The sequence below is a fragment of the Pleurodeles waltl genome, chromosome 6 (assembly GCF_031143425.1).
Source record: "Pleurodeles waltl isolate 20211129_DDA chromosome 6, aPleWal1.hap1.20221129, whole genome shotgun sequence".
Classification (NCBI taxonomy): domain Eukaryota; kingdom Metazoa; phylum Chordata; class Amphibia; order Caudata; family Salamandridae; genus Pleurodeles; species Pleurodeles waltl.
Window position 1 is genome coordinate 77,798,332 of NC_090445.1, and position 13,105 is coordinate 77,811,436.

Consider the following 13,105-nt stretch of genomic DNA (forward strand, 5'->3'; position numbering starts at 1 on the left):
ACCAGATCTAGAAGGTGACCCTGTGCCTGTGACCATTGCAATGCTAGGCACTGTTGTAAGGGCCTCATGTGCAGTCTTGCGTTTGGGACAATGGCTATGCATGAAGACATCATGCCTAGGAGTTTTAATACCATCTTTGCATGTATTTATTGTGTCGGATACATGGCTTGTATAATCTTGTAATTTTTTTTTAACCCTTTGTGGACTTGGAGTGGCTATCCCCTTTGTTGTGTTGATTGTCGCTCCTAAGTATTGCTGTGTTTTGCACGGCAGAATGTGTGATTTTGCATAGTTGATGGAGAAACCGAGTTTGTAGAGGGTTTGTATGACATACTCTGTGTGGTGTGAACACTTTGTTAGGGAGTTGGTCTTGATTAGCCAATCGTCTAGGTAGGGGAACACGTGTATTTGCTGCCTTCTGATATGTGCAGCTACTACTGCTAGGCATTTTGTAAATACTCTTGGTGCGGTCGTTATACCGAACGGCAGCACTTTGAATTGGTAATGTATTCCCTTGAATACGAACCTTAGGTATTTCCTGTGCGAGGGATGTATCGGTATGTGGAAATACGCGTCCTTTAGATCTAAGGTTGTCATATAGTCTTGTTGTTTTAGCAGTGGTAATACGTCTTGTAGCGTGACCATGTGAAAGTGGTCCGATTTGATGTAGATGTTTAGTGTTCTGAGATCTAAGATTGGTCTCAGTGTTTTGTCCTTTTTTGGTATTAGAAAGTACAGTGAGTAAACTCCTGTGTTCCTTTGTGTACGTAGTACACATTCTATTGCGTCCTTTTGCAGTAATGCGTGAACTTCTAATTCCAGAAGGTCTAAATGCTGTTTTGACATGTTTTGTGTTTTTGGTGGGACATTTGGAGGGATTTGGAGAAATTCTATGCAATAACCATGTTGGATAATTGCTAAGACCCAAGTGTCTGTTGTTATCTCCTCCCAAGCTTTGTAAAATTGGCTTAGTCTTCCCCCCACTGGTGTTGTGTGAAGGGGTTGAGTGACATGTGAGTCACTGTTTGGTTGTAGGGGTTTTTCCCCGGTTTCTAGGGAATTGTCCCCCTCTATACTGGCCCCGAAAGCCTCCCCTTTGGTACTGTCCCTGGTAGGTAGATGGTGTTGATTGTGAGGTGCTTGCTTGTGTGGCTTGACCCCGAAACGCCCCTCTGAAGGGTGTTCTGCGAAATGTGCCAAAAGTGCCTCTGCCCTGCGGGGAATAGAGTGCGCCCATGGCCTTGGCTGTGTCAGTGTCCTTTTTCAATTTCTCAATTGCCGTGTCCACATCGGGTCCAAACAATTGTTGTTCGTTGAACGGCATATTGAGCACTGCCTGTTGTATCTCGGGTTTAAACCCGGATGTGCGCAACCATGCGTGCCTTCTTATGGTTACCGCGGTATTTATTGTTCTTGCAGCTGTATCCGCTGCATCCATAGAGGAGCGAATTTGGTTATTAGAGATATTTTGTCCCTCCTCAACTACTTGTTCTGCCCGTTTCTGTAATTCTTTGGGTAGATGCTCGATGAGATGCTGCATCTCATCCCAATGGGCTCTGTCATATCGCGCTAGGAGCGCCTGAGAGTTCGCGATGCGCCACTGGTTTGCAGCTTGTACAGCAACCCTTTTTCCAGCTGCGTCGAACTTGCGGCTCTCTTTGTCCGGAGGTGGGGCGTCGCCTGATGTGTGCGAGTTGGCTCTTTTGCGAGCTGCCCCTACTACAACTGAATCTGGTGGCAGTTGTGATGTGATAAAAGCAGGGTCTGTGGGCGGTGCTTTATATTTTTTCTCCACCCGTGGAGTTATCGCTCTGCTTTTGACAGGATCTTTAAAGATCTGTTTTGCGTGCCTTAGCATTCCCGGGAGCATAGGCAGGCTTTGATAGGTGCTATGGGTAGAGGAGAGGGTGTTGAAAAGGAAGTCATCCTCGACAGGTTCTGAGTGTAACGACACGTTATGGAACTCTGCTGCCCTAGCTACCACCTGTGCATACGCTGTGCTGTCCTCGGGTGGTGAGGGCTTGGTAGGGTACGACTCAGGACTATTGTCTGATACTGGGGCGTCATATAGGTCCCAAGCGTCTTGGTCATCTTGGCTCATGGTGGTACGAGCTGGTGAATGTGACGGAGTTTGTGCCGGTGATGTATGAGTTACAGGTGGAGGAGAGGGTGGTGGAGTTACTTTCTTCACCACTTTTGCTTGTGGTGTTTGTTCTTGTGTTTGGAACTCGAGTCTCCTTTTCCTCCTGATTGGGGGAAGAGTGCTGATCTTCCCTGTCCCACTCTGTATGAAGATCCGCTTCTGGGTGTGGTCTACGTCAGTGGATTGTAACTCTTCTTCAAATCTGTGTTTGCGCATTTGAGAGGACAGTGATTGTTCCTCTGAATACGAGCTGGCAGTCGGTTCGGTTGCAGGGCGCTTTGGCACCGAAACTGTGTCTTTGCTTGTTTTCGGCTCCGAGGAGAATTTTCTCTTTTTTGTAGTCGAGCTTTCTCGGCGTTGATCATCCTCGGTGCCGCTGTCTCTGCGTCGAGCAGCTTCGGCAGCACTTTCTCGGTCCCGAGATTGCTGCGTGCCTGTGTCTCGACCAGAGTCGGACGATCTCGGCACCAGTTCGCCCTTTTTCGGTGCCGATGGACGGTCACCTATTTTATGGGTTGAGCCATGGCCTGTTGGCAGTGGCGTCCCCTGGGCCTTGTCTGTTTTCCCGTGTGGTGCTTGTTTCGACGTCTTACTCACGGTTTCTTCGACGTCGAACTCCTCCGAGTCCGATTCATGGATGGAGAAGGCTTCCTCTTCTTCTCCTTGTTCCTCGAACCCTCGTTGTCCTGTCGGCGTGGACGCCATTTGTAACCTTCTGGCTCTTCGGTCACGGAGCGTCTTTCGGGACCGTAACGCACGACAGGCCTCACACGTCTCTTCCTTGTGCTCGGGCGACAGGCACAAGTTACAGACCAAATGTTGGTCTGTATATGGATATTTGCTGTGGCATTTAGGACAGAATCGGAACGGGGTCCGTTCCATCGGTGTCGATGTTACACGCGGTCGGGCCGACCAGGCCCTGACGGGGGTCGAAGTTACCCCGAAGGGCTACCGGAGCTCTTCACGATTCGGTGTCGATTCTATCTAACCCGATACCGAACGAAACAATACCGATGTAGTTTTCCGAAGTTTTGACTATCTTTCCGTCCCGAAACCCGGAGCGAAAAGGAACACGTCCGAACCCGATGGCGGAAAAAAAACAATCGAAGATGGAGTCGACGCCCATGCGCAATGGAAACAAAGGAGGAGGAGTCCCTCGGTCTCGTGACTCGAAAAGACTTCTTCGAAGAAAAACAACTTGTAACACTCTGACCCAACACCAGACGGCGGACTATGCACAGCATGTGTATCTGCAGCTACACATGCCACCGAACTCAGATTTCTTACAAGTACACTGCACTGCATATCTCATGTTGTTCATCATAAAAACCACCTCAAGTTCCACTCTTTGCTCACGTGTAACCTCAACATCCGTCAAAGGCAATCTGGACATTTAATGTGCATGAATGTGCTTCTACATTGTAAAGTGTTCAATTTTGTACTGAAATTGTGCAATGTTGCTACAAGCCTGGCAAACCTTATTGTTCAGAATAGGAAACATGAGGTGGATAACATTCTGAAAATATGTTTCTAATGTCTTCTTTAAGTATATTTTGTTCACCAAAGAAACATTCTAAAATATTCAGCTGGTCAAATACCAGCAACTCTTTTTCTGTGAGGAATAATTTGACTGAAGCGATCTAAAGTTCTGGATCCATACGACGGAATTCACTTTACATCTATCAAAATGGTTAAGAAACATACACATTGCACAATTACTTGCATTAGCACCCACTATACTCTTTTTCCCGATGACAAGTGCATTCAAGTAAATATGGGTTCACAGAGGCAGCCGAAAGGAGCATACACCAACCATTTCTCTTGCTACCTTCAACTGATTCTGCCCTTAAATATTATAATTCTTTCACCGCTACGCTCTGCTCTGACAATACAAACATTATACCTTGAAATCAACCACACCTAGGCCACGCCGATTGGCATATTTTAAAACACAGAATGCTCACTTAAAAATAGGAAAGCAATATTTATTTAAAAAAATTATATTTTGTACAGAATTAAAGCACCACTCTAGTAGTCTGTGAGGAGCTTGTGTCTAGCAGAAGATATGAGCACAGGAATAAAATAATTACGGTGCGTCCACTGCCTCACTAAAACATTTCTTGAAGAATGTATATAAAGTGTTACAATATTTCAATTTGGGAGGAAAAAGGCCCTCCGCCAATGAAAACGTAGTGATGCCGCCTTTTGCATTTTATCAGAGGATCAACTGGATCTTCACTCACGTCCACCAAGTCTATCATTTCATCAAGAAGCGCACGAAGTGAGGTAAATCCATGGCGGCAGAGTTTGAACTGGTAGCCATGAGTTCGGTGAAACAGACCAGCAAATTCCCCAAAAGCAACCCCACGGGGCTGTTGCAACAAGACCACCAGGATCTCATCCTTGAGTATGGGATCAAGGCCTTTGACAGTGCAGTCGTCTTCTGAGGAGGTGGATGCTAGTAGTTGGATGGGGGCAGTTTGCATGTAAGGCGTCAATGTATTTTGACCCTGAGGAATGCTGTTAGGGTGTGCTGGTGTGGGACAGGCTTTCAGAGGCCCGAAGATTGCCTCTTCAGAAGGCTTACTAAACACATGTTGAACAGCTGGACTCTTTGTCGGTGGGATGCTTTGTAGTACCCCAGCAGAAGCTGGGGTTTTTGAGGCACGGAAGACCAGGGTCATGCCTGGTTTCCTCTTTTGTTGTGGTGGTCCAGGCTTTTGGTGGTTCTTTGAAATGTAGACTGCTGCACTCTTGGGCTTCTGTGAAGGGAACCACGGAGCATTTGAAGGAAAATGTTTGAATGCATTGCTTGTCCCATACTGACTATATTGCGAGTTCGGCAATTCTGTCCTTAGCATTTGATTTGAAGAATAGATGGGGGGCCGGCCCAAAGGGCATGGAAGCAATGGTTCTCTCTTTTGTAAAGACCCTTAAAAAACAGACAACAAATATCATATATCAGTGTGATAACAATCAAGACATAATTGAGAGAAAAATGTGTGGAAAGGAAGTGTGAAATGGATGATAAATGGGAATGCAAAAGTAAAAATTAAGCAAAGACAAGAATAAAAGGATAAGACAGTAGGAATGGAGACAAACCAAAGGAGGGAAGAAGATTATTTGGAAAATCAGTAGGGAATGTTAAGAGAGGAGAGCAATGGCGAGAAGAATAGATTACAAAAGACATATAGAGAAAGAACAAATTAAAGGAAGAACAAGCGAATGAGGGATTAGGAAAGAAGATAATAAAGAGAAGGAGAAAAAGGCAAGAACATATGTAAAAAGAGCAGGTCAGCTAAAAACAGAAGGTGAGAAAAGTTAAAAGTAGAAAAAAATAGTGGTGTGTATAATGAAAGGAGAAATGGGAGATTAGGAAAGTAAAGAAAAATTATACACAGTCAGGATAAAGAGTGAATGCAAAAAAATCTAAGAAAGATGCAGACTGCAAAGTGATGCACAAGATGAGAAGAGATGACATTCAAATTAAGATAAAACAAAAAAAGATAAATGAGAGCATGGAGATAGAAAATGAGAAAATAAAAGGTGAAGGGAATAGAAGCTTCAGGGCCAACAAGAAGAGTTGCTATAAAAGAAGAAATTAAATGAAATGATAAAAATGAAAGGAAGAGGCATTAAAAATAAAGAGAAAAAAAGAATAAGAAAAAAGATGACAAGAGAACATGGTATTAGAAAAGGACAGATGTATAGAGTAGACGATTGATCAAAAGGAAGGTGGACTAAAGCAGGAGAGCTAAGAGTGGAGCAAATGGAAACAAGGGGATCTTAGAAAAGGACAGATGAAAAGAGGAGGGTAATTGGACAGTAATGGGTGAAGAGGTGGAAAGAGTGAAATAGAAACAATTTTATTATTAAAAAAGGAGGAAAGAGTAGATAAAAGAAAAAAAAATAGAGAAGGATCTGTTAGACGAGAGAATGGATGATTAGACACAAAGAGCAACAGAGACAAAAGATAAGGGGGCATTAGAAAGGGAGAGAGCAAAACAGAAGAATGGATTGGACAATAGAAGAGAGGCATAAGAGAAGGAAAGATGAAACCAGAAGGGGGCATTGTAAAAAGAGGAGAAAAAAGAAGATGTCAGAAGAAAAGATAAAACAGAAGGGACACTACAACATAAGGGAAGAATAAAGAAATATTACTCGGTAGACAAAAAAGAAGGGCAATTAGAAAAGGAAATGAAATGAGAGAAGGAGGCTTTTGAAAACTTTAGATAGATAGGGGGTGTGGCCTGCAGCCGAGCGGGTATGGTTCGCACTTTGTGAGCTACAATACCTAGCCCTCTGTCAGGGCTCCCTGCTGCTTCTGGAAAGGACAGAGGTGACCAGCTGCAGCAATGAGGAGGATGGGAATAACACCAGTTGAGTATCAATGAGCAGTTAAGTACGAGGCTTGTCTCATAGAGCACGGAAAGCACAGTGGTAAGCCCAGAGGAAACAGTGACTGAAGGCAGCTATCTTGGGCTTGCATAAGCTTCACCAAGACCAAAACAAAACTGTCCTCAAGTATTGCAGGACACTGTGAAAGTTGCAAGCTGATCGAGGGAGGCAGCTAACCCAGCTTCGGAGGTGAGTGCACTGCTACCCGTGGCTGGAATAAGAACGGTGGTATGCACGCCGAGGAGCTGGTAGCAGTGAAGGGCTTTCCACTTGCAGTTGAGGGATGTATGGAACTGAGCCTCGAGATCCCGACAAAACAGACCCACCTGCTGATCCTGGCCCTTTTTGTGACAGGCAATCAAAGTGTGAACTCCATTTAATAACACTGGGCCTCTGCCAATAAGCACTCTCTTGGTTGACAACTGAGCGACAGGCAACCTGAAGATAGCCTGCATTCGGCCATCCACCTACTGGAGAGTATAAGCTTGAAATATTATACTTCTATGCATAGAGAGACCAACACTGTGAACCTTACTCTATAATAAGATGGCTCAAATAACCGAAAGAAAGATCCAGGATGGCTGGCGAGCCTCCCACCTCACCCAGGACAAGCAAATAAAAGTCACCATGTCAACAAAACAAGTATTTGCAATGCAGTGGGTCTCGCGTTTGTTTGAGTTAGAGCGCTTAACATAGTAAATTCCTAATTGGATTTTTCTTGCCACATAAATTCAAAACGCCACGGCCGCCATGAGTGTGAAGGAGAGACACAAAAGGAAAAGGTTTGCTTGCAGTCAAACATATTGGCAAACCTGCAATTATCCATGTAAGAGGGTCGATGGCCAAGGCGGTAACAAAACTGCCCCAAGGAGGGACAAACTTAAAGAATTTACCAATGATGATAAAGGATTTTTGAAAGGTAAGCCCATGAACGAGTGAGAGTGATGGGTGTGGTTAAAAGCCCACACATAGATTACAACACGTCAGAGTGCTTGAGCCCTCAACCTAAAAAGGCAAGGGGGTACCTCCCTTCCAAAGGAAAACCTGCAATTGCACCTAAATTAACTCTACAACAAACTCCCAAACATTACAGCTACTCAAATGCAGGCCCTGAAGTCCGACCTGGCCTCTGGACTTGCTGGTATCTCAAAGGAGATGCACGTGCTTCGCAAACCAGTCGCAAACAATGACGATAATAATATAAATATGAGCCAGGGGATTGAAAAACTACAAGAGCCAGAGGCGAGGGTTTAAACTGAAATCGCACAACTACGGGAGAAGTGTTTTGATCTGGAAGACAGATCAAGATGGAATAATATTCAAATTCATCAAGTCGGTGAAACAGAAGAAGAAGACATTCTATGCTTCTGAATGGAACTATTCTGCACCATACTCAATGTTGACTAAGAGAGGAATATATCAATTATTAGAGCACCCAAAGGTGGGTCTGGTAGACCAGCAGCAAAGGATATTCTAATCAAAAACTTGATAATCCCAGCTGACAGACAGAATCATGAATGCAGCCAGAAAACTAGACAAGCACCCAATGTTCGACTATCCAGGGAGAGAAGAAAGAGGAGCAGCATTTGAAAAATGAGGGAGAAAACTGATCATCAAAAAATTAACGAAAGATTAGAAAATGAGGGAAGAAAAGATAAGGAATAAGACTGTACTCCTGGTAGTGTGGAATATGGAATTATTCTGCGTTTTACAATGGTATCTGACAATTAAAGTGATTGAGGTGTACCACAAATGATATAATTGACAAGTTTACTGGGTATAATTAAAATCTGCAAGGGTGTGATGCTAAGCTGCGGTATGATTGCTTAAAAGATTTGTAAATTAATATTGTTAGTTGAGAGGAAAACAATGCATTATTGCTAAAGAGAGGGGTAAGAGGTAAGCATTAAAGGGAAAGAAGAAAAAGATAGCAGTAGTAAGAGGAGTGATTGAATAAGAAGACAATTATGAATAGGAAAAGATGAAGAGAGAGGGGAAAGGAGATGGTAGGTAAAAGGAAAACTGGAGGTCATTAAGTCGTTCAAGATCAATAGAAAGATTACTTTTGATGTGTGTGAATAAACATCTATCGTACTGAGCCAAAATGACATCTAGTATGAATGTGTGTGTTAAAAATGTTACATCCTGTTACATATTATATGATAGGGAAAGAGGAAAAAAGGTTGGCGAAAGAGACAGAAATGTAGATTAGGAAATAAAAATCAAAGGAAGATTAGAAAGGGAGTTGGGTTAACATATATAGCTGCAGGAAAAAAGGGAGATTAGGAAAAGAGATAACAAAAAGAAAAGGAGTGCAAAGGCAATGGTTTGGTGGGTGAGAAGAGAAGAACGGCCAGGAACTATTGGCAAAGAATAGAGCAGAAGAGAAAAAACAAGGCTGCAACAGAATAAAACAAACAAAAGATTAGGAAAATAGAGAAAAGAGAAAAAGAATATATGATGGTACGTTAAAAAGGCAAAGATAATAATAAATAAAGAAAGGTGAGATTAAAGAATATGCAAAAGCCAACGAGGAGACGAAAATAGATTATTTTTTTTTTAAAGACGGTACGAACAACTTAATCAGAAGATGAGAAATCAAAAATCAACACTAGAGAGACCACCAAAGAAGGAATATGAGTCAAGATGAGCACTGATTACAAAAACAGGTAGAAAGCTATAAATGGACTAAGAGGCATACGAGTAGGAGAGGTTAGATAAGAAAATAAACCAACTAATATTCCAAAATGAACCAAGGAAATAGAATGAAAGATATGAAACGAGAGATTAGAAAAAGAGAGAAAATACAAAATGAGTGTGACAAGTCAGTGTGGACGGGAAGCATCAGAATAAAAAGTGTAATGCAAGATAAAAGAGTATTAGAATGAGATGGCTAGAATAAAAGCAAAGGAAACCTGTAAGGAGTAAAATAAAACAGGACAGTGATGGGTTTGTGAAAAGATGTGCATGTACCACACCTGGCTGGAACTTGATGACACAGTCCTCCCCTTTAGAGGGATCCAAAAGCTTGGCGTTGGGAACCTGCTGCAAAAGGTCAAGGACATCTTGGTACCCCAACCCCCAACTGAGGTCATCCAGGTCAATGCCTCGCTCATGACTGAGAAGCTCAATCAGTTTCAGCACCCTCAGGCCGCTAGCAAACATTGGCCGTGTGATCACATTCAGAATTTCTTCATTTAGCCCTGTGGACAAGAAGAAAAGATTAGAACGAATTATCTCCATCAGATGAACGGGGCACTCAACTATTTTTATGAGGGCAGGACTGCCCTCATAAAAATAGTTATTGAAAACTTGAAAGCTGAGTTGCACTGAGTCAGTTTATGAGAATTTTTATTGGGTTTCATTAAGGCTTTAAGGATGTAGGGACAACTCAAATAATGTATGCCATGTAATGTGCTGATCGTGCACCGAAAATCTAATACATTACTTTAATTATTTCAGATGTTTCAGCATCCTTCAAGCCCTGATGGGCAATAGGGTCGAAATTTCCTTAACTGTGAAATTTACAAGCTATATGACATTAAGGACCAAAGGACTAGTGTAAAAAGCTGCCAGTTACAAACATACAAAACGTTTGTTTCACTGTTTCTCTGTCATACTTGACTTTCCTTTTGTGGCTATTACTAGATCATGCTTATTATAGATTATTTGTATACGGAACGAGTGTGATGGGCACGTGTGATGCCCTAGTCAAATAGCTGAAGCGCTCTGAGCCTGGGCGGTATAAAACAGGAGTATTCTAGATGAGTGAAACAATATATCAAGGGTTGCTAGATGTGGGTAAACTTAGGCCCATATTTATACTTTTTTGCGCAGCATTTGCGTCATTTGCGCAAAAGCGGCGCAAACTTACAATATTCAATTATATTTTGAAGGTTGCGCTGCTTTTGCGTCAAAACATTACGCAAATACTGCACAAAAAAAAGTATAAATATGGGCCTTAGTGTCCTTGTGTTCCATCTTATGGGACAAAAGCTCCATTGCAAAAACAACAAGTGATGGACGGAATGCTGAACATTGTCAAACACTCACCCCCAGTCATAGATCTGGGTTTAATCCATCATTCTTTTGCTCACCATGCCACCCCAGTTTGGACCCAGCCATATGCAAATCAGTCTTGACCCTGTTCCTCATGGGAACAGTCCAGACCGAACTGCCAAGCCAGGTCCTCACTGGACCGGAAACAAGCATCCTGGGACCGGTTTCGGGGTTTCACCCCTCATCAGCCAGGCTAGCTTGAATCCAGTGGCATGGGAAGCTCCATTGCCATAACATGCCAAAGACGAGTAAATCACTGGCCAATGTGGGGGGGCAGAGGGTTTCTTCTAGTGAAGGGCAATAAGTTGTTTGGCAGCGCCAAGTATATGACTTATAAGACGTCAATCTGTGTGTGTCATTGTAGGAAAGTATCATCTTGCCTGGCACGTTACCCCCATTTTTACATGTATGTCAGTTTGTTTTTGCCTGTCTCACTGCGATTCTGCTAGCCAGGACCCCAGTGCTCATAGTTTGTGGTCTGAATGTGTATACCTGTTTAGTGACTAACTGTGTCACTGAGGCTCTGCTAACCAGAACCTCAGTGCTTATGCTCTCTCTGCCTTTAAATTTGTCACTATAGGCTAGTGACCACTTTAACCAATTTCAATTGGCACACTGGAACACCCTTATAATTCCCTAGTATATGGTACCTAGGTACCCAGGGTATTGGGGTTCCAGGAGATCCCTATGGGCTGCAGCATTTCTTTTGCCACCCATAGGGAGCTCAGACAAACCTTTACACAGGATTGCCACTGCTGCCTGAATGAAATAACGCACACGTTATTTCACAGCCATTTTCACTGCACTTAAGTAACTTATAAGTCACCTATATGTCTAACCTTCACTTGCTGAAGACTAGGTGCAAAGTTACTAAGTGTGAGGGCACCCTTGCACTAGCAAAGGTGCCCCCACATAGTTCAGGGCAGTTTCCCCAGACTTTGTGAGTGCGGGGACAGCATTACACGCGTGCACTACATATAGGTCAATACCTATATGTAGCTTCACAATGGTAACTCCGAATATGGCCATGTAACATGTCTAAGATCATGGAATTGTCCCCCATTCCAAATCTGGTATTGGGGTGCCAATTCCATGCATCCCCAGGGCTCCACTATGGACCCCGGCTACTGCCAAACCAGCTCTCTGGGGTTTTCTCTGCAGCTACCACTGCTGCCACCCCACAGACAGGGTTCTGCCCTCCTGGGGTCTGGGCAGCCCAGTCCCAGGAAGGCAGAACAAAGAATTTCTTCTGAGAGAGGGTGTTACACCCTCTCCCTTTGGAAATAGGTGTTAAATGCTGGGGAGGGGTAGCCTCTCCCAGCCTCTGGAAATGCTTTGAAAGGCACAGATGGTGCTCTCCTTGCATAAGCCAGTCTACACCGGTTCAGGGAACCCCCAGTCCCTACTCTGGTGCAAAACTGGACAAAGGAAAGGGGAGTGACCACTTCCCTGTCCATCACCACCCCAGGGGTGGTGCCCAGAGCTCCTCCAGTGTGTCTCACACCTCTGCAATCTTGGATCCAGAGGTGTGAGGGCACTCTGGAGGCCTCTGAGTGGTCAGTGCCAGCAGGTGACATCAGAGACCCCTCCTGATAGGTGCTTACCTGACTAGGTGGCCAATCCTCCTCTGAGGGCTATTTAGGGTCTCTCCAGTGGGCTTTTCCTCAGATAACGACTTGCAAGAATTCACCAGAGTTCCTCTGCACCTCTCTCTGTTCGACTTCTGGCAAGGATCGACCGCTGACTGCTCAGGGACGCCTGCAAAACTGCCAAAAAGTAACAAGAAGACTACCAGCGACATTGTAGCGCCTAATCCTGCAGGCTTTCTCAACTGTTTCCTGGTGGTGCATGCTTTGGGGGCTGCCTCCCTTCATCCTGCACTGGAAGCCACGAAGAAATCTCCTGTGGGTTGAACGAGTCTTCCCCCTGCTTCAGCAGGCACCAAACTTCAGCTTCACCGGTCCTCTGGGTCCCCTCTCATCGTGACTAGGGTGGCCCCTGGAACACAGGTGGTGGACCCAAGTGACCCAGACTGTCCAGTGGTCCATCTGTCCAAATTTGGAGGAGGTAAGACCTTGCCTCCCCTCTCCAGAGGGATCCAGGAATCCGTCTTCAGTGCTTTGCAGTCTGTTGTGATCTTTGCACAATCCTCTATCACGACTTTAGTGTGTTTCCGGGGAAATAGTAGTACTTTACTCCTACTTTCCAGGGTCTTGGGGTGGGGTATCTTGGACACCCTTAGTGTTTTCTTACACTCCCAGCTACCCTCTACACACTACACTAGGCCAGGGGTCCCTACGTGGTTCGCATTCCACTTTCTTCGTCTATGGTTTATGTTGCCCCTAGGCCTATTGCATCCTATTGTATTCTACAGTGTTTGCAGTACTTTCTGACTGTTTTACTTGACCTGATTTTGGTTTGTGTGTATATTTTGTGTATTTTACTTACCTCCTAAGGGAGTATATCCTCTGTGATATTTTTGGTACATTGTCACTAAAATAAAGT

At 44.1% G+C, this 13,105-nt stretch overlaps 1 protein-coding gene across 5 annotated transcripts in view; it reads right to left on the reverse strand.

Moving 5' to 3' along the window:
* Nucleotides 1–4,107: 4,107 nt before the first annotated feature.
* The window catches only part of LOC138299241 (uncharacterized), a 195,082-nt gene continuing 186,084 nt past the window's right edge, over nucleotides 4,108–13,105 (reverse strand). For all 5 annotated transcript variants that reach the window (XM_069237371.1, XM_069237372.1, XM_069237368.1 and 2 more), the window contains 2 exons: nucleotides 9,520–9,744; nucleotides 4,108–5,075 (listed from right to left, as the gene is read on the reverse strand). In XM_069237371.1, the coding sequence (XP_069093472.1) occupies nucleotides 4,285–5,075; nucleotides 9,520–9,744 (1,016 nt within the window). In that variant the 3' untranslated portion in view covers nucleotides 4,108–4,284. The remainder of the gene's footprint in view (nucleotides 5,076–9,519; nucleotides 9,745–13,105) is intronic.